The sequence below is a fragment of the Bos indicus x Bos taurus genome, chromosome 3, assembly GCF_003369695.1.
Source record: "Bos indicus x Bos taurus breed Angus x Brahman F1 hybrid chromosome 3, Bos_hybrid_MaternalHap_v2.0, whole genome shotgun sequence".
In the NCBI taxonomy this organism is placed as follows: domain Eukaryota; kingdom Metazoa; phylum Chordata; class Mammalia; order Artiodactyla; family Bovidae; genus Bos; species Bos indicus x Bos taurus.
In genome coordinates, this window is record NC_040078.1 from 66,268,320 (window position 1) to 66,290,585 (window position 22,266).

At 37.7% G+C, this 22,266-nt stretch overlaps 1 protein-coding gene and 1 pseudogene across 3 annotated transcripts in view; one reads left to right on the top strand and one right to left on the bottom strand.

Moving 5' to 3' along the window:
• Positions 1–550: 550 nt before the first annotated feature.
• LOC113890500 lies at positions 551–2,401 on the top strand (annotated as a pseudogene).
• A 2,278-nt stretch (positions 2,402–4,679) lies between these two features.
• Positions 4,680–22,266, bottom strand: part of PTGFR (prostaglandin F receptor) — a 74,768-nt gene continuing 57,181 nt past the window's right edge. For 2 of the 3 annotated variants that reach the window (XM_027536802.1, XM_027536801.1), the window contains exon 3: positions 7,274–8,558. In XM_027536802.1, coding sequence (XP_027392603.1) covers positions 8,268–8,558 — 291 coding nt within the window. In that variant the 3' untranslated portion in view covers positions 7,274–8,267. Of the gene's footprint in view, positions 8,559–22,266 lie in introns of all 3 variants that reach the window. The other variant, XM_027536800.1, reaches the window with a different exon arrangement.

The following is a 22,266-nucleotide window of genomic DNA, read 5'->3' on the forward strand; positions in this document are numbered from 1 at the left end:
AAAAAGATTGCTGTAATACCAAATAGCTGATGTCACGAATAGGGCATCTTCTCTTAAAAGAGGATAGGGGTACACTCCAGAATTTAGCAAATGAGCAGGTCTTAAGCTAGCAATTCCACAAAACACACATACACAAAAATATAAAGGTGTGCATATCAAAATAACATCATTTTAAAAAGGGAAATAACTGAAAACAAAAACAACTTTCCCTCAATAGGAAAATTGTTAATTTAAATTATAGCACACTTATATTATATAATACTATTTAGCTGTTAACAGTATTCTGAATATATTGACATGGACTACAGGAGATCAAACCAGTCAAGGAAAATCAATCCTGAATATTCACTGGAAGGACTGATCCTGATCCAATACTTTAGCCACTTAATGTGAAGAGCTGACTCATTCGGAAAAAACCTTATGCTGGCAAAGATTAAGGCAGGAGAAGAGGATGACAGAGAATGAGATGGTTGGATGGCATCACTGACTCAAAGGACATGAGTTTGAGCAAGCTCCAGAATTCAGTGAAGGACAGGGAAGCCTGGCATCCTGCAGTCCATGGGGTTGCAAAGAGTTGGACACAACTGAGCAACTGAACGACAAATTGAAATAAAAAAGTGAAGAACACAACAGCATGTCTTGTATGATCTCATTTGTTAAAACTAAAATGACGTAGGTGTGTATTAGTGTAAAATTGTCTCCTTTAACATGGGAAAGGTAGCAACATAACAACAGGTGCAATTTGCTAATTTGGAGTTTTACCAATCAGACATTAAAAATAATTCAGATGAAATTAAATATGAAACTCTAAGATTGAGTTTACATTCAAATCCAAAATACAGTTCCTTCAGATTTCAGTAATTCTACGTCTCTTTTTTATGACTAAGATGCATATAAAACCGATTGGAGGCTGGTAGGGGTGGTGAGGCCTGAAGCAGCTTCTGGAATTTCTGAGCAGCCCTGGTCAGTACAAAATGGACCCAGTAGTCTTGAGTTACATGAACAGGCTCCTGCAAAGTCATCTCACTACTGGATCCTCCAAACTGGCTCAATGACCATGTTACTGGGTTTTCCTTTGAGTACCTTGGCAACAGTCAATTTCATGACTGCTCTGACTGCATCTGCTTCATCAGCCCCAAACTTACTCAGTTCATCAAGTGGCTGTCAACCCAGCAGAGATTACCATGTTTATTGAACCCTTGGATCTCCCCAAGAGAGTTGTATTTTTAGCCATCAATGATAATTCCAAACATACAGGTTGGGGAACCCACTGGAGGTTGTTGGTTTATCTGCAAGGTAAAAATGGCTTTTTTCATTATGATTCTTATGCTAGCAACTCATTCCATGCAGAGCAGGTGGCAGAAAAACTAGAGGCTTTCTCAGGCAGAAAAGGAAACAAACTGGCCTTTGTGGAAGAGAAAGCCCCTGCTCAACAAAAATAGCTGTGACTGTGGGATGTATGTGATATGTAACACTGAGGCCTTGTGTCAGAACTCCTTTAGACAACAGCCAGAATCACTATTGCAGCTAAATCTCTCCTACATACATCACAAACAAGAGAGAAGAATAGAAAGATCTCGTTGCCAGACTTGCTAAAAATTAGCTGCTGAAATATATTGACTTTTGAAGTCTCTTTTGCCTGTCCCCATGTATTGGATGGCTGTGGTCTCAGTGCCTGAGGGAAGATGCCTGGGAGAGGAAAGCTTAGAATGTTTACTTTCCCCTGAGAGAATGTTGTCCTCTGCACTATCCTAATGGAAAGTTTCACTTTAACCCTAACTTCAGAGCAGTATGTTCTGTGAAGGTGTCTTCAAAATATGCACCAAAACTGATTAATTCCCTTTTGGGCTCCCTCATCCACACTGGTTTATTCCAAAGAAAAAAGATTGATCTGTAAAACAAATTAAGAATACGTTACATCTAGAAGCAAGAAGAAAATTATAGAGCAACCAAAAAGCACAACCCACATATTTCAAGAGATCAACTGGCTAGAAGCAGATTAAGACCTAACCTAATTCAAGATCGAAGTATTATCAGTTACTCAGTTCTATGATATCTCTTCCATTCAACAAGCAAAGGCTTTCCCAGCTATAAGCTTTGCCAATACTTGATAAAGATGATGTTAGCCCAGAGTTGCCCATCTGATTCCTGGAGCACTTTCAGTGTGTTGAAATAAATGTCTGTGGTAGACCTCTAGTTTTGCCTCTGAATACTATAAGTTGGCTTATTTTTGAAATATAAAAGAGAAAAAGTGACCTTTCTCAACTTTTTCACTTAATTCAAAATGCAGACAATGTAATTTCTGAAATGTGGAACCAAGAGCAAAAAAGAAATGCTATTCCTTCTAAATTAAAAAAAAAAAAAAAGATGTGTAATTTCACTATTCTTCCACAATCTAGATGAGTAACTAAAAAGTATACTTTAGTAAATATGAGATTTTTGATAATGTAAAAACCATCCAATTATTAATACATTTTCATAATTGCATATCATATCTTTATTATTTTACTTTCAGTTGATATTTTTGCAGGGCAGAAACACAGCTCTGCCGGAAATTCTTTACAATAACTTCCTACAGAATCTTTGAACAAAACATTTGGTATCAGTTCAGTTCAGTTGCTCAGTTGTGTCCAACTCTTTGCGACCCCATGAATTGCAGCACACCAGGCCTCCCTGTCCATCACCAACTCCTAGAGTTCACTCAGACTCACGTCCATCGAGTCAGTGATGCCATCCAGAGGATGGATGCCATCTCATCCTCTGTCGTCCCCTTCTCCTCCTGCCCCCAATCCCTCCCAGCATCAGAGTCTTTTCCAATGAGTCAACTCTTCGCATGAGGTGGCCAAAGTACTGGAGTTTCAGCTTTAGCATCATTCCTTCCAAAGAAATCCCAGGGCTGATCTCCTTCAGAATGGACTGGTTGGATCTCCTTGCAGTCCAAGGGACTCTCAAGAGTCTTCTCCAACACCACAGTTCAAAAGCATCAATTCTTCAGCACTCAGCTTTCTTCTCATATCCATACATGACCACTGGAAAAACCATAGCCTTGACTAGACGGACCTTTGTTGCCAAAGTAATGTCTCTGCTTTTGAATGTGCTAACATTCAGTATACATAAACTTATATCTCAAGATTCCTAAGATTTCAATTTTGCCAGGTTTCTGATTCATTTCATATACTGTCATGTTTGGGTTCAAAATGAAGCGACTTGGTGAAAAAGAAAAGAAATATAGTTTAATCTTGTTCTAGTGCTGTTATCCTACTTTGGATTTTCTAATAGTTTGATAAAATTAAACAGCAAAGAGTATATTAAGGTATCAAAATATTTTAAAGAGACTGAAAACGCAAGTGAAGTCACTCAGTCATGTCCGACTCTTGTGACCCCATGAACTGTAGGCCTACCAGGCTCCCCCGTCCATGGGATTTTCCAGGCAAGGGTACTGGAGTAGGGTGCCATTTCCTTCTCCAGGGCATCTTCCCAACCCAGGGATCAAACCCAGGTCTACCTGGTTTGTGGGCAGATGCTTTACGGTCAGGCCATTAATGCAAAGGTAAAAGTAAATTTCAAACATCTTCATTTATTAGAAACACAACTATTTCAGACAATGCTGCAACTAGGCTATTCTTGGCATTGTACAGAATGTTTTACTCCCTGCATTTTTAAAAACCAGGCTTTTCACTTTTTATTCTATGGTGTCATCTAAAATTTCTATTAATTGCGAAAAGCTTGTGGAATATATATGGCATTCATTCTGCTTTATCTTTGTAGATTACAAGATTCTTAAATAAATGAGACCTAAATATTTGTATCCCATGATGTTTCTAAAAACATTTTTTTTTTTTTTAATTTAAACCTGGTTCCAGTTTGAATCACTTTCACTTTTCACTTTCATGCATTGGAGAAGGAAATGACAACCCACTCCATTGTTTTTGCCTGGAGAATCCCAGGGACGGGGGAGCCTGGTGGGCTGCCATCTCTGGGGTCACACAGAGTCGGACACGACTGAAGCAACTTAGCAGCAGCAGCAGCAGCAAGAAGTAAATAACAAAAACAACAAAAAACAATTACCTAATATGGAAATCACTACTGCTATCTACCAATTTTTTTCAGCCCTCCTTTGTGATATTTCATAGTATTACACTTACCTGCCCTGCTTGAAGTTAGTGGGGCCATTTTACTTGCTTTGGCCAGAGATGTGTGAGCAAAAGTAATATGTGTCAGCTCAAGGTGGAAACTCTTAGAGCCAGTGCATGATTCATCAGGTTGTTTTTCCCTTTAGCACCACAAACAGCAACATCCAAGATTACTGCTGCTTTGTCCCAAGGTCTCTGAGTGCTCACAGTGGGCAGAGCTCCCCTTCTGAGTGGACAGTATCCACGGGTGAGATACAAACCTTTCTGGATTTATGGCACTGGGACTGGGGGGCTGTTATTATAGGTATACTTGTGCCAGTGTGTTTTGGAGATGATCAAATTCCCACCAGAATTATAACCTACCTGTGTAAGATGAGGCACAGGAAAAAGAAACAAGGCAGATGTCACAGAAAAGTGGACAGGAAAGAGATAGCAAAAGGAAAATAAGCTGAAATCCTTAGTTTAGGTTTCAGGAACCTAAACCCGAAAATTTAGGTTCCAGAGTTCCAAATTTTATATGATCTTCCTAAAAATAACCAGTCCTGATAAACACCAAAAGTTTATTTTTTAGAAATCATTTGTTTGAAGTTTTAAACTAGTCAAAGCACTAAAATGACATGAGTTACATGCTGATGGAAGACACAAAATATACATATCACTATTTACTCTCTTATACAACTCAACAAGTATGAAGAGCATAAAATACATTTATTCACATAACACATTTCATCAACTGTTAAAATATGTCAATGACAAGTTGAAGTCCAACAATATTATTTACCAGGCAGTACAATAGTCTGACCCCCAGTGAAGCAGAAAAATATACACTCCCATCCTTTATAGTCTCACCTTAGACAATTAGTCTTGAGCAATAATGATAATATATATGTGAAGCTTGCACCAAGTTTCACAAAAAGTTCACTTCATTAACTAAATGATCTTACTTGGACTCTGAACTCAGGTTAGGCACAAAACTAAAGCAGGTTTATCATTTTCATACTGAAAATGATCAAACAAGATCATTTGTTTTATAAGACAGATATATCTATGTATATGTGTGTGTGTTAACTTAGTATTTTTCACTTCAGAAACAACAGATAATTGGAAGCAACTTTCTGCTTTTATTAAAAAAAAAATGTTTAAAGAACATATTTCTATCACCTAGTTAAACCCATCAGTAAAAAGTCTGATATTTTAGGATATACTTAAAGCTAATTATGGAACAGCACTATCTCTCTGTACCCCTAAACACATCTGCTGGGGTTTTGTAGTCTCATTTTTTAAAAGTTCACTAACATTAGAAAAAGCCTGCTATTTTCAAGTAATCTGCCTAGAAAAATATAATCCCCTAGAAATAATGTAATCAAATTGTATATGAAGTTGCTTGGATACTATTTTATCCAATGAGAAGGGAAATTCAGTTACTCTGATGGTCTAATGATAAATTTTAAAGTAGACTGTAAAACTTTAAAAGTGGTAAGCTTCCTGAACACTATTTCCAGTCATTTGAACAAATATCCTTCCCCTTTGAACAAATATATGAAAGTTATTGGCAGATGCTCTACTTTATTATTCATTATACAATAAATTGTCAAACCACATGGAAATACATATAATAACAGAAATAAAATTCTGAAGTCAGATATGCATATTGTGCTCATTTCATTTCATTTTCTGTGGACAAAAAAGCCTAACACAATGTAAGCACACATATTCTTTGACTATTTCCCCCCCCCCCAATTTTTGGTGTTTATTTCTTGAGTTTAACAGCATCATGAAACCAATTTAGTTGCTCTAAACCTAAGCTCAGATAATAGAGATAACCCTTCCAGGATGTGCAGAGAATGACTGCCCTGTCACTCCCCAAAATCTTGCATGCTAAGCTCATGCAGTCCTATACATGGCCATGTCACAATATCTCCTCAACACAGACACGCATGACCAGAGCGACATCATAGCAAGAGAAACAATTTTGTCATTTGTCTTCTCAAGGAGAAAAGGCCTAAAACTGAGGTTTTCTCCTCCACATATCTCCTAGATTAGGCTCTATGGGCACTAGTCACTGCAGCATCCCAACCAGCCTGAGGAGAAAGGATGGAACTTTGCTTCCTTCTACTTCAGCTCACAGAACACCAACACTCTCTCAAGGAACTCTAGGAAATACGTGTCTCCTCTAAACCATCAATTAATTCTTTTAGTCTTTAAGTGCTCCTAAAACATGTGAGAACATTTATGTAATATAACAGCAATCACAAATTGCAATGGCTTTTTAAAAAGTATATACACTGGAGATAGATAGATAGATCTTAAAATAACCAACATGTAGTTGTCAGCTTAAACTAAAAGTACACAAAACCTTTGCACTTCCATGCTCATTTGCACCAAGATATCCTTTCCAGTAGTTCAATTTGGCAAGTATCAAGCATCTACTATGTGCTCTATATGTGAATGACCTAACTTGGTGTGATTCATCATTTACTGGTCATAAACTAAGAATATCATATACACCAGTGTGTCTATGCATCTTGCCCTACTTTAAATTCATTGGGGAACAAAACAGTTGTCTTTAAATCTTCACTGAGGCTGTTTGCTTGAGCAAACATTCTTCCAGTGTATTCATTACATTAAGCATACATTCTTTTAATGTATTCATTAGAATTTACCAACATTCACCAAAGTAAACAAGAACAAGAACTTTTAAATTACCAGTCAAAAGCAAAAATTTGTAAAAATAGTAATTTAAGTCTAATTGATCTATACAGATTTCCTAGAGAATCTAGTCAGTTTCACAAGGAAGAGTAATATTAAAACAGATCCCAACTAATGAAAAAATGAGTTTTTTATAGAAATGCATTTCCTGAATATAAAGCAGAACTAGCTATCCTCTGCTCTGACAGACTCAGGACATTTTGAATGATTACTAAAATTCTTTGAGTTCAATTACACAAACAAGCAAAGAAAAAAATGTAAGTATTATTTGGAAATTTGGAGAGAGATTTTTATCTTTTGGTTAATCATTATAAGGGTCTCAAAATACCTGGCTAATTGCCAAAGTTCCCCTTGACATTGGTAGTACAGGCTTTGGAAGATGCCATCTTACAGATTTAAAGAATTCCTTTCAACTTAAATTTCTGATGTCCTTGGTGTGTGTGTGAGTATATGTGCGTGTATAAGTGAAAAGAAACACACTAGCTGCAGATGGTCTTTGAATATTTTTCTCTAGAGGCTGTGTTTCTTTTGTTCCCTGACACAGAAATGACACTGTGTCAATGGTTCTCAGGTAAAGCACCTTTACCAATGTTCTCTGCACCCATCACTTAGGGTTTAACTTCTGCTTGTTTGCATTATCCATGGCTGAGTTCCTTAGGAACCGCTACAGTGCAAGTCACCTCTACACCTGCTCACACAGACTTTGTTTCTCTACAAACTATTGACTATACATAAGCATTTTCAGAGGAAATGGTGATTACTTGAAAACTGTGCAAATCTATGACTTAACAAGAATATCTTCAAACAAAAACTGACCTTCATATCAATAAATGCAAGAGTTGTATCTGTCAAATATGACAAAGAAACGTTCATTCTAAACAGGCTCACAAGACCAGGCAACCTGACAGCCAACCACGTATGTGGAAGTCATTATAAGAAGCCACAATCAATCCCCTGTGACATGACAACGCACGTATTAACTGAGGCTATGTAACGAGGAGTAAAACAGACCAGATCAAAGAAGGTGCCCCATTTCACTGTGCTTGGTCTGCATAGAGCAGTGACCCCCTAAATGGCCATTTCACTGTTCAGGTAGTAGACCAAATACACGCTTCAGGCTTCAAGAGAGTCACTCATTTCAAAAGCAACAATAGCACAGATAAGGCCCAAACTGCTTTCGTTTGACTCCTATGGCATTATTTTATCACATTTACCTCCAGTTGACAAAAGCGTGTTAAAATACGTAATTAAACAGCTAATTTAACAAATTTAAAAGCCAAGTCTGACAAAAGTGCCCCCATACTATCTGGGTGAGGGCTGATTTTTCCAGTTAGACTTTCTCTATTTACACAATTAACTGAAGTATTGCCAATACTTTTTTTTAAATTTGGTCCTAGACCTACACTGATTTACCATCCTATTCAACTAGGTGCTTGTTTGCTGAGTTACTTTCTCTGTAACTGGTAAATCAGAAATAGCAGCAACCTTTAAGGAATTTTTAATGGAGCTAAGCTCCCAAACATGTAAGCTGATGACATGTACTCCACAACAGCGTCTGGTACACACATAGAGGTTCCTAAGGACAGCCTTCCGTAGAAGAATATACACCCAAGGATCTAAGATTTGATTCCATGTTGCCATTCGAAGAGTAAAAAGGGTTCTTTCACAGGAATCCTTAAAATCTTGTATATTCATTCCAATGCTGGCCATTGTCACCTGCAAAACAAACAAAATAGAGAAATCACTTGATAGACAGATTTTTAACTTAACAAACTGCTACATGGTATTTATTTCACTTTCTACAAAGTGATGTTATTTTGCAAAACACCGAGAAAAAGAAATGATAGCAGAATAGCAGAAATAGCAGAAACATTGACATAGACATCTGAATCCTTCGAATTCAAACTGACACCAGAACTACGAAAATGACAACTTATACGGCAAGTCAAATGTGCACAAACAGAATGACCGAAGAGCAGACAAACACTGATCCTAGTTACAGACCTCTTCTTACTTCTGGGAATAGAAAATTCAAAGCCAACATATTTGTAAATCTTGATGAAAAAACTAAAGTTTATTTATGCAAATAGATTATAGATAAGCTAAAGTTTATATAAACTATAGATAAAAGTTTTTAAAATTTTATTTAGAACAGCTATACACTGTCACTAAGTCACGTCTGACTCTTTGCCACCCTGTGAACTGTAGCCCTCAAGGCTTCTCTATCCATGGGATTTCCCAGGCGAGAAAACTGAAGTGAGTTGCCATTTCCTTCTCCAAGAGATCTTCCCAACCCAGGGATGCTATCCATGTCTCCTGCACTGGCAGGTGAATTCTTTACCACAGAGGCACCAGGGAAGCTCTAGCTATAGATTAGAACTGGTCTAAGCATTGTGCCTAGCTTTTACTTCTCAATGAACATTTGCAGAACAAACAAAATGTCTTTGAAAACATCTTGGCTACAAAAACAAATAACGAATAAATGAACAAAAGGTAAAACTGAAAATTTAAGGGGGATTACACTATTATGTCAGCAGGATTGAGAGACAATGTAAAAACCTAAAACTCAAATGGAAACAAAAAAAAAAATCAAGTCTTCTTGGTCTTCTTGATGGGTCATTATCAAGAATAAAATGCTTCAATGTGGCTGGTGATACTTATGGTTAAAGGAGAAATGTCCCTTACCAAAACCCTCATTGTCTACACAACAAAATACAAACTCCTTAACTGCCTTCTTGATGACGCATCTGACATCCATCTCTATAACCTCATCTCTCCTGCCAATACCCTACGCTCCAACCACAGTAAAGGCCTCAACTGTCCCAGATCCACCAGGCCCTTCTGAGCTTTGGCTTGTATGGCTCTCATTTTGAACCTCCACTCGCCATTTCTCTACCTGAAAAACTCCTATCCATCCTTCAAGCCCCACGTCATAATGGGCTCACCTCCATGAAACTTTTCCCAACTTCTCTGAGATGAATTAGCAAGTTGTGCTGCTCCAGCACCCTGTCCCTACTCAGCTGTGTCACATGCCACACTGCATGATAATGTATTATTTACTTGCAAATCTATGATCATCTCTTCTTTTTATTTTTATTTCTAATAGCTGGTACAAAGCTGGTACTTAAGATGTTCTCAGTAAATGGTAAAATGAGCAAAATTATATTATATTTTATTCATTGAGGCTGTTTCTAGAAGAACAGCATCTAGTCATCAGAGAAACATCTGCTCATCCATCACAGTGGTCTGATATTTTGAGGCCTCAGTTCAGTTCAGTTCAGTTCAATCACTCAGTCGTGTCCAACTCTTTGCGACTCCATGAATCGCAGCACGCCAGGCCTCCCTATCCATCACCAACTCCCTGAGTTCACCCAGACTCACGTCCATCGAGTCAGTGATGCCATCCAGCCATCTCATCCTCTGTCGTCCCCTTCTCCTCCTGCCCCCAATCCCTCCCAGCATCAGAGTCTTTTCCAATGAGTCAACTCTTCGCATGAGGTGGCCAAAGTACTGGAGTTTCAGCTTTAGCATCATTCCTTCCAAAGAAATCCCAGGGCTGATCTCCTTCAGAATGGACTGGTTGGATCTCCTTGCAGTATTTTGAGGCCTAGAATGTTTCTAAAAGTAAAGGATTCCAAGGCGGTTTGTTGCCACTAAAAGAAACAAGATCTTGCAGTCCATGCAGATACTTTGGGAAATGATTCTTTCCTTTATGGTTCCTCTTGTAGGGGAAAAAGTGATCAAAGTGCAGGTCTAAAGATTCTCTAGCTAATAAAATTGACCAAGTTTCACTGCACAGATAATTAGTCCTCAGACAATAGTCCCTGGGTTACTTCCAGACTCTTCTATCACTTCTCCCCAAGTTAGCTAACAGGATTGAAGAAATAAGCCTATATGAGCCCTGTTTCTCTTAAAAGAAAGAAGGGCCAAGGCCCAATTGGCAATTGACTTGAGATACTTTCATTTTATGTTTTTTCTTTACTTATCAAATATTTGTTCATTTGCTGTGTGCCAGGCAATGTGCTAGGCTCTGAGGACACAGTGGCAAACGAAGCAAGTATTGCCTGTCCTTATGAAACTTACAATCTATTTTCTTTGCCTTCTTTTTTTTTTTTTTTGGACGTGGGGTGGGGAGGAGTGGGTTGAAGAATGAAAGAAGCAATAGGTCTCTTGCCTGATAAATACTAAGTGAATGCAGTTCCTGTTAATGACTACATGTGTTCCTAGAGATCTCAGAGCCCAGCCAAGACATTGCTCTCTGTAGCTGGGAACAAAGATGCTTGGTGCACTTGGATGGAATAGCTGGGCCTAGTTTAGAAACATACAAGCTTAAAATGCTTGAGTTACATGACATTCACTTCTCTGACTTTCCTCCTTCCCTTGCAAACACCAATGTGGTCACCAGCCATGAAAAAACATTGAGTCCTCTGCTGAGGGCAGCCAGTACCCAGGGCTTCCAGCACCGAGGGTTTTTCCAGAATACCAGGGTAGTGGCCAGACACTCCTCACTCTCCCCTTCCTATGACCCCAGCCCCAGCCTGGAAGCGAGGTTGCTCTAGAACCTAGCTTGGGAGAAGCACCAACAGTTACCCACCAAGTGGGTGGAGTATTTATATAAAAGAAAGATCATTAGTATGTTGTTGACAATAGTATATTGTTGAAAATTCAGGACAACTCAAGTATGCAACAAATCATAAATTATGGTACTTTCATGCAGTGGAAGATATGTAAGCTTTCATGTTTGTGATTCAGTCTTATTTTAATATTTTATTTATTTATTTGGCTGCACTGGGTCTTAGGTGCAGCATACAGGACCTTTTCGTTTTAGGTGTGGCATGCAGGATCCTCTTTAGTTGTTAACTCTCAGCTGTGGCATGTGGGATCTAGTTTCCCAATCAAGGATCTAACCCAGGACTCCTGTATTAGGAGCTCAGAGTCTTAGTCACTGAGCCACCAGGTAAGTTCTCAGTTTTAATTTTTTAAGGCAAGTTACCAAATATATTGATGGTATGATCCCGATTTTGAAAAACTTTATGTAATTTTGTGCGCACATAGAAAAAAAACTAGTGTATTTCAATGATTTTCTTGGTTAACTCTAGATAGTAGAATTGCAGAGGACTTTGATTTTCTCCTGTGCTTTGTCTCTAATTTCCTCTTTGTTAGATTATGAATTGCTTTATAATCTGTACTTTTTTTCCCTCAAGTAATTTGTTGAAATATACAGGCATACCGTGTTGTATTGTGCATAGCTTTATTATCGTTCTTTGCAAATACTGTATTTTTTTTTTCTACAAATTGAAGGTTTATGGAACCTCGTGTTGTCAGATGACGGTCAGCATTTTTTAGTAATAAAGTATTTTTAATTAAGGTATGTATACACATTTTTTTAAAACATAATGCTATTGCAAAGTTAAGAGCTTACAGTACAGTGTAAAATATAATTGTGTTTGCCCTGGGAACCTAAAATTTCATGACTTGCTCTACCGTGACAGTCACTTTACTGTGGTGGTCTAAAACCAAACTCATGATATCTCCGAGGTTGTTGTTGTTGTCGTTTTAGTTACTAAGTCATGTCCAACTCTTGGCAACCCATGGACTGTAGACTACCAAAGTACTAAGTCCGTGAGATTTTGGGCAAGAATACTAGAGTGGGTTGCCATTTCCTTCTCCAGGGGATCTTCCCAACCCAAGGACTGAATCTGCATCTTTTGTACTAGCAGGTGGATTCTATACCACTGAGCCATCAGGAGAGCCCTTGATCCCCAAAGTAGGCCTGCACTATTGTGCTAAAGACTCAGAACTAATGTTGATCATTTATGAATGTCTGTGTTTATGTGAGTGGGGTACTACAGAATTGCTGGAGAATTTCAGCCCTGATAAGCCTGATAGAAGGTTGGGAGTTGGGGTAAGAGCAGGAATGTCTACCATTTTCCCCAGGCTCCATCAAAAGTCACTTCACAAACCTTGAAAGCATTCTTCTCTGGCTGGCTCACTGGAACTTGGATTCCAGAGAGTTGTGCATAGATTTTCATCACTCGTGCAATCTTTCATCTAGTTTCCAAGAGCTACTTGACACATAACTATGCTGTTATTTTCTAAAATATCTTCCTTTAGAGCTTGGCAGGTTATATTCAGTCATCTTTGTTAAAGATTAGAATTCTAACTGAGAAGTGTAAAGGCCAAGTGTTTGGATGTTCTCTGGAAAAACAAATGAATTAACTTGATAGTTCTCAAGACATTCAACATTAAGACAATAGAGAAATAATGAAATCAAAGAAGTATGTGGGCCAGAATGTTTGTGTTCATTGCTAGTTGCAAAGAGCAAAATAGACAGATGATACAATAAGATCTCCACTTATTTGGGCCACATAGTACAATTAACTGTTATGGTAACTGCATATTTTCTAGAACTAACACCAAAAGAGATGACCTTTTCATCTTAGGGGATGGGAATGCAAAGGTAGGACGTCAAGAGACACCTGGAGTAACAGGCAAGTTCGGATTTCGAATACAAAATGAAGCAGGGCAAAGGTTAACAGAGCTTTGCCAAGAGAACACACTGGTCATAGCAAACACCCTCTTCCAACAACACAAGAGACAAATCTAGATTTGGACATCACCAAATGGTCAATACCAAAATCAGACTGATTATATTCTTTGCAGTCAAAGATGGAAAAGATCTATACAGTCAGCAAAAACAAGACCAGGACCTAACTGTGGCTTAGATCATCAGCTCTTTATTGCAAAATTGAGACTCAAATTTAAAAAGTAGGGAAAACCCTAGACCATTCAGGTATGACCTAAATCAAATCTCTTATGATTATACAGTAGAAGTGACAAATAAATTCAAGGGATTAGATCTGATAGAAAGCCTGAAGAACTATGAATAACTATTCATAACATTATACAGGAAGTGGTGACCAAAACCATTCCCCCCCCCCCAAAAAAAAGAAAGAAAGAAATGCAAAAAGGCAAAATGGTTGTCTGAGGAGGCCTTACAAATAGCTAAGAAAAGAATAGCAGCAAAAGGAAATGGAGAAATAGAAAGATACACCCATCTGAATGCAGAGTTCTAAAGAATAGCAACGGAGAAGGCAATGGCACCCCACTCCAGTACTCTTGCCTGGAAAATCCCATGGATGGAGGAGCCTGGTAGGCTGCAGTCCTTGGTGTCGCTAAGAGTTGGGGACGACTGAGCAACTTCATTTTCACTTTTCACTTTCATGCATTGGAGAAGGAAATGGCAACCCACTCCAGTGTTCTTGCCTGGAGAATCCCAGGGACGGGGGAGCCTGGTGGGCTGCCATCTATGGGGTCGCACGGAGTCAGACACGACTGAAGTGACTTAGCAGCAAAGAATAGCAAGGAGAGATAAGAAGCCATCTTAAGAGAACAGAGCAAAGAAACAGAGGAAAACAATACAATGGGAAAAACTAGAGATATCTTCAAGAAAAATAGGGGGTCTACCAAACAGGAAGGCTTGGCTTTGGAGAAGCAATCTGAAAATTCATCCTCTGCAAATAGAATGAAAAGGAAGTTTCCAGACTCTGTGTATAAGCACTCAGAGTACTTTTGCTGATGAGCTATTTCAAGACCTTTGGCTGAACACTCAGCTAAAATACTGAAACACAAGGAGGAGCTAAGATGGCGGAGGAGTAGGACGGGGAGAACACTTTCTCCCCCACAAATTCATCAAAAAAAAAACATTTAAACGCTGAGTAAATTCCACAAAACAACTTCTGAATGCCGGCAGAGGACATCAGGCACCCAGAAAAGCAACCGAAGTCTTCGAAAGGAGAGAGAAGAAATACAGCTCCACCCACTAGAACACCGACACAAGCTTCCCTAACCAAGAAACCTTGACAAGCCACCTGTACAAACCCACACAAAGCAAGGAAACGCCACAATAAAGAGAACTCCACAAACTGCCAGAATACAGAAAGGACACCCCAAACTCAGCAATTTAAACAAGATGAAGAGACAGAGGAATAACCAGCAGATAAAGGAACAGGATAAATGCCCACCAAACCAAACAAAAGAGGAAGAGATAAGGAATCTACCTGATAAAGAATTCCCAATAATGATAGTGAAATTGATCCAAAATCTTGAAATCAAAATGGAATCACAGATAAATAGCCTGGGGACAAAGATTGAGAAGATGCAAGAAAGGTTTAACAAGGACCTAGAGGAAATAAAAGAGAGTCAATATATAATGAATAATGCAATAAATGAAATTAAAAACACTCTGGAGGCAACAAATAGTAGAATAACAGAGGCAGAAGATAGGATTAGTGAATTAGAAGATAGAATGGTAGAAATAAATGAATCAGAGAGGATAAAAGAAAAACGAATTAAAAGAAATGAGGACAATCTCAGAGACCTCCAGGACAATATTAAACACTACAACGTTCGAGTCATAGGGGTCCCAGAAGAAGAAGACAAAAAGAAAGACCATGAGAAAATACTTGAAGAGATAATAGTTGAAAACTTCCCTAAAATGGGGAAGGAAATAATCACCCAAGTCCAAGAAACCCAGAGAGTCCCCAACAGGATAAACCCAAGGTGAAACACCCCAAGACACATATTAATCAAATTAACAAAGATCAAACACAAAGAACAAATATTAAAAGCAGCAAGGGAAAAACAACAAATAACACACAAGGGAATTCCCATAAGGATAACAGCTGATCTTTCAATAGAAACTCTTCAAGCCAGGAGGGAATGGCAAGACATACTTAAAGTGATGAAAGAAAATAACCTACAGCCCAGATTACTGTACCCAGCAAGGATCTCATTCAAATATGAAGGAGAAATCAAAAGCTTTATAGGCAAGCAAGAGCTGAGAGAATTCCACACCATCAAACCAACTCTCCAACAAATGCTAAAGGATCTTCTCTAGACAGGAAACACAGAAAGGCTGTATAAACTCGAACCCAAAACAATGAAGTAAATGGCAATGGGATCTTACTTGTCAATAATTACCTTAAACATAAATGGATTAAATGCCCCAACCAAAAGACAAAGACTGGCAGAACGGATACAAAAACAAGATCCCTGTATATGTTGTCTACAAGAGACCCACCTCAAAACAAGGGACACATACAGACTGAAAGTGAAGGGCTTGAAAAAGATATTCCACACAAATAGAGACCAAAAGAAAGCAGGAGTAGCGATACTCATATCAGATAAAATAGACTTTAAAACAAGGGCTGTGAAAAGAGACAAAGACGGACACTACATAATGATCAAAGGATCAATCCAAGAAGAAGATATAACAATGATAAATACATATGTACCCAACATAGGAGCACCGCAATATGTAAGACAAATGCTAACAAGTATGAAAGGGGAAATTAACAATAACACAATAATAGTGGGAGACTTTAATACCCCATTCACACCTATGGATAGATCAACTAAACAGAAAATTAACAAGGAAACACAAACTTTAAACGATACAATAGACCAGTTAGACCTAATTGATATCTATAGGACATTTCATCCCCAAACAATGAATTTCACCTTTTTCTCAAGCGCACATGGAACCTTCTCCAGGATAGATCACATCCTGGGCCATAAATCTAGCCTTGGTAAATTCAAAAAAATAGAAATCATTCCAAGCATCTTTTCTGACCACAATGCAGTAAGATTAGATCTCAATTACAGGAGAAAAATGATTAAAAATTCCAACATATGGAGGCTGAACAACACACTGCTGAATAACCAACAAATCACAGAAGAAATCAAAAAAGAAATCAAAATTTGCATAGAAACTATTGAAAATGAAAGCACAACAACCCAAAACCTATGGGACACTTTAAAAGCAGTCCTAAGGGGAAAGTTCATAGCAATACAGGCATACCTCAAGAAACAAGAAAAAAGTCATATAAATAACCTAACCCTACACCTAAAGCAACTAGAAAAGGAAGAAATGAAGAACCCCAGGGTTAGTAGAAGGAAAGAATCTTAAAAATTAGGGCAGAAATAAATGCAAAAGAAACAAAAGAGACCAAAGCAAAAATCAACAAAGCCAAAAGCTGGTTCTTTGAAAGGATAAATAAAATTGACAAACCATTAGCCAGACTCATCAAGAAACAAAGGGAGAAAAATCAAATCAATAAAATTAGAAATGAAAATGGAGAGATCACAACAGACAACACAAAAATACAAAGGATCATAGGAGACTACTGTCAACAATTATATGCCAATAAAATGGACAACGTGGAAGAAATGGACAAATTCTTAGAAAAGTACAACTTTCCAAAACTCGACCAGGAAGAAATAGAAAATCTTAACAGACCCATCACAAGCACGGAAATTGAAACTGTAATCAAAAATCTTCCAGCAAACAAAAGCCCAGGTCCAGACGGCTTCACAGCTGAATTCTACCAAAAATTTAGAGAAGAGCTAACACCTATCCTGTTCAAACTCTTCCAGAAAATTGCAGAGGAAGATAAACTTCCAAACTCATTCTATGAGGCCACCATCACCCTAATACCAAAACCTGACAAAGATCCCACAAAAAAAGAAAACTACAGGCCAATATCACTGATGAACATAGATGCAAAAATCCTTAACAAAATTCTAGCAATCAGAATCCAACAACACATTAAAAAGATCATACACCATGACCAAGTGGGCTTTATCCCAGGGATGCAAGGATTCTTCAATATCCACAAATCAATCAATGTAATACACCACATTAACAAATTGAAAAATAAAAACCATATGATTATCTCAATAGATGCAGAGAAAGCCTTTGACAAAATTCAACATCCATTTATGATAAAAACTCTCCAGAAAGCAGGAATAGAAGGAACATACCTCAACATAATAAAAGCTATATAAAAAAAAAAGAAAGAAAAGAAAAATAGAGATAACAAGGGAACATTTCATGCACAGATGAGCACAATAAAGGACAGAAATGGCAGGGATCTAACAGAAGTAGAAGAAATAAAGAATAGGTGACAAGAATACACAGCAGAACTGTACAAAAAAAGGTCTTAATGACCCAGATAACCATCATGGTGTGGTCACTCACCTAGAGCCATACATTCTGGAGTGTGAAGTCAAGTGAGCCTTGGGAAGCATCACTATGAACAAAGCTAGTGGAGGTGATGGAATTCCAGCTGAGCTATTTCAAATCTTAAAAGACCATGCTGTTAAAGTCTTGCACTCAATATGCCAACAAATTTGGAAAACTTGGCAGCGACCACAGGACTGGAAAAGGTCAATTTTCATTCTAATCCCAAAGAAAGGCAATGCCATAGAACGTTCAAACTACCATACAATTGCATGCATTTCACATGCTAGCAAGGTGATGCTCAATATCCTTCAAGTTAGGCTTGAAGTACATGAGCCGAAACTTTCAAATGTTCAAGCTGGATTTAGAAAAGGCAGAGGAACCAGAGATCAAATTGCCAACATCCACTGGATCATAGAAAAAGAAAGAGATTTACAGAAAAACATCTACTTCTGCTTCATTGACTACACTAAAGCCTTTGACTGTGTGGATCACAACAAACTGTGGAAAATTCTTAGAGATGAGAATACCAGATCACCTTACCTGCCTCCTGAGAAATCTGTACACAGGTTAAGAAGCAACAATTAAAATCAGACAGGAACAATGGACTGGTTAAAAATTGGGAAAGGAGTATGTCAAGGCTGTATATTATCATCATGCCTATTCAACTTATAAGCACAGTACATCATGCAAAATGCCAGACTGGATGAATCACAAGCTGGAGTCAAGATTGCTGGGAGAAATATCAACAACATCAGATATGCAGATGATACTACCCTAATGACAGGGTACAAAGAGGAAATAAAGAGTCTTTTGATGAAGATGAAAGACAAGAGTGAAAAAGCTGACTTGAAACTCAACATTCAAAAAACTAAGATCATGGCATCTAGTCCCATCACTTCATGGCAAAAAGATGGAGAAAAAATGAAAACAGTGTCAGATCTTATTTTCTTGGTCCCCAAAATCACTGTGGACAGTGACAGCAGTCATGAAATTAAAAGACACTTGCCCCTTAGAAGAAAAGCTATGACAAATCTAGACAGCATATTAAAAAGCAGAGACATCACTTTGCAGACAAAGGTCTGCACAGTCAAAGCTATGGTTTTTCCAGTAGTCATGTACAGATGTGAGAGTTGGACCATAAAGAAGGCTGAGCACTGAAGAACTGATGCTTTTGAACTGTGGTGCTGGAGAAGACTCTTGAGAGTTCTTTGGACTGCAAAGAAATCAAACCAGTCAATCCTGAAGAAAATCACCGCTGAATACCCATTGCAAGGAGTAATGCTAAAGCTGAAGCTCCATTACTTTGGTCTCCTGTTGTGAAGAGCCAACTTACTTGGAAAAGACCCTGATGCTGGGCAAGATTGAAGGCAGGAGGAGAAAGGAGCCATGGAGGCTAAGATGGTTGGATGGCATCACCAACTCAATGGTGTTCTGTAGTCTCTGGAATCACAAAGAGTCAGACATGACTTAGTGACTGAACGACAACAACAACTGCCTATCTCGGCTTCCCTGGTGGCTCAGTGCTAAAGAATCCACCTGCCAATGCAGGAGACGTGGGTTCAATCCCTAGCTTGGGAAGATCCCTTGGAGAAGGAAATGGCAACCCACTCCAACATTCTTGCCTGGCAGGCTACAGTCCATGGGATTGCAAATGAGTTGGACATGACAGAGACTAAACAACAATTCCGTATCAAACATTAAGGTCACCCAATTAATCAATCTTCCAGGCCACTCTACTCATACTCATAGAGCTCACATTCATTAAAGTTTTATTCTGGAAGTTACGCCATCATCCCCTACCCTGTCTGTTTTTCTGTTGACTGGTATCAGCACTCCAGTGGCTATTAACAATTATAAGCAATGTTAAATTAAGAATTATGCTTTCGTTCCTCTGAGTAATCATGAAAGTAAATCAATCCATTAGTGAATAGTTTCTTAGTGTATACTCTGACCAGTCCCTATAGTAGATGCTAGTGATGCAAAGAACAATAGTTAGAGAAATCTCAACATATGATATATTTTGCTCTTTTATTTAGATTTTCTGTCTCTGCAACTAAAATATCATCTTCAAGGCATGTATTTTTATCTGGTTGTCTGTTGTATACCCAGCACCTGGCATACATAGGACAGGTCAATATTAGTTGAATTAATTAAATGAATGAAATCCCTGTGAGTAGAAACTGATAAGAAAGAAAACAGTTACATTATTGTAAGTAATATAATAGAGACATATAAAAGGTGCTACAAGCAGAGTTATTTGCTAGTACATGATCACAGATGCAGTCATTAAAATGGTGAGTTTTTGTAGTTTTTCTAGTACATAGAAACTTCATTTAGTCAGAGTTGAATAATTTTGCATTTATGGTGATTCTGCAGCAGTTTATATTTCTCCTTGGCACCATTTTTTAAAGGACATTTAAATGAATATGTAATTAAAAACCCATTTCTGATAGAATGTTCAGCTTCTTTAGATACCAAGCCATTTTTTAGAATTTTATCAACATCTGTCTTCAAATGAACAGTGCCTATGACGACTATACATCGGTCTCATCTAGTCACTAACGCAGGTAATTTCATACATAGTTATCTCACTCCAAGGAGCACACCATCCCTTCCTCCTTTCCATCATCAGAGAAGACTTAGTTCAGGGACACCTTTTTAGGGAATAAAAGCATATAGAGAGGTACAGCCCACTGATTTTCAAGCTATTGTCCCTTATAACATTGTTATCCAAAGACTGATCTTTAGGTTTGGCACTTAAATAACCACAGAAATGAGGGCTAATTCTGATTATGCAACTACAATCCAGTCTTACCAGATGATGATAAAAGTCAATTTGGAAGTTTTACCAAAGAACCACGTCCTTACACCTCCATGTTTAAGAAGTTCAATCAATGTGTTAATTTGGACAACTAGTGGTAAAGAACGATGCATAGATGAGTGATTTTTAAATGTCATAGTACCTACAAAAATTCAAAAATTAAAAATTAAATTTTCATTTAATTTCATTTATATTGCCATAATGGCAATTTTTAAAAGGCATATAATCACTGAGTATAATCACTGAATCTATCTCACTAGAACAGGTAACTTTTAAAGTTAAATATACTTATGGTGATTTAACTATAGCATTTATGCTTAAAATAGAATAGCTTATCTCTGCAACAGTGACTACAAGAACCTTGAGAAAAAAAACTTGACTCTAGTTTAAAAAACTTAACTCCTACATAATATTTTTTTAAAGTAACAAATTGAAATGTAGAAGCTCTAGCAGGATATATCTTTCAACTACGAACTTTTTCCATATCTAAATGTTATAAATGTCCATATTGTTGAATATAGAAGGTAATATTTCAATAATTTCCTATTTATTGAATACTCATTAAAATTAAGACAATATTTGTACTTGGTGAATGATGTAGAGATAAGTAAAACAGAAATACTACAGTATTGGGAGAAACAGACAAAAATATATATTATTTCTTACAACACAACTCAAGAACAGCTGTGAAATGTTGCCTACCTCCTAAGTATACATTTATGCTGCATAATACAAACACTTGTACAAATAATGTTTTTTTCTGTTTGGTTTGTTGATAGATTAATCAATGTTCCAATCAACAGTGCATTTTTGTCTCTGTCTACAGACTCTGACAGTTACAAAGAAGTGAGAAAATAGGGCATACTGCATTAAGACAGCTCCCCCTAGAATGAGACTGTCCTAAATTATAATGTTTTATATACATCTTTGCTCCTTCCTGACAGCTGAGGAAATGAGGTACAAAGCAAAGAGCAGGAAAAATTTTCAACTGAACAGTATGTAGAGAATAAAAATAAGTATAATACTTGAAAAACAAAACTATTAATCTTTCCAGACAAGGGTAATTTGTAGAATACATGTATTATCATTTTGTATTCCAGTACCTTCTGCCAGACCTGTACTTTTTTTGAGTCTGTTTAGAAGGAAAATTTATGCCATAATTTCTAGGAATAATTGTCCACATAGGCCCCTGCTGCTAGTTTTTACACCTGCAAAAGTTGTAATTTTCTGACACTTTTCAAAGGAATAAAATATAGTCATTTTAGAATACCAAACATAAAAAAATTCTTCAGTAAAATGTTTATATATATATATATATATGCATATATATATATACATATATACACACACACACATATAGTGCACGCTAAGTTGTTTTAGTCATGTCCAATTCTTTGCAACCCCATGGACCCACAGCTTGCCAGGCTCCTCTTCCATGGAATTTTCCATGGGAGTGGGTTGCATGCCCTCCTCCAGGGGATCTTCCCGACCCAGGGATCAAACCTGTGTCTCGACACCTCCTGCATTGGCAGATGGGTTCTTTACCACCAGTGCCACCTGGGAAGCCTATATATATA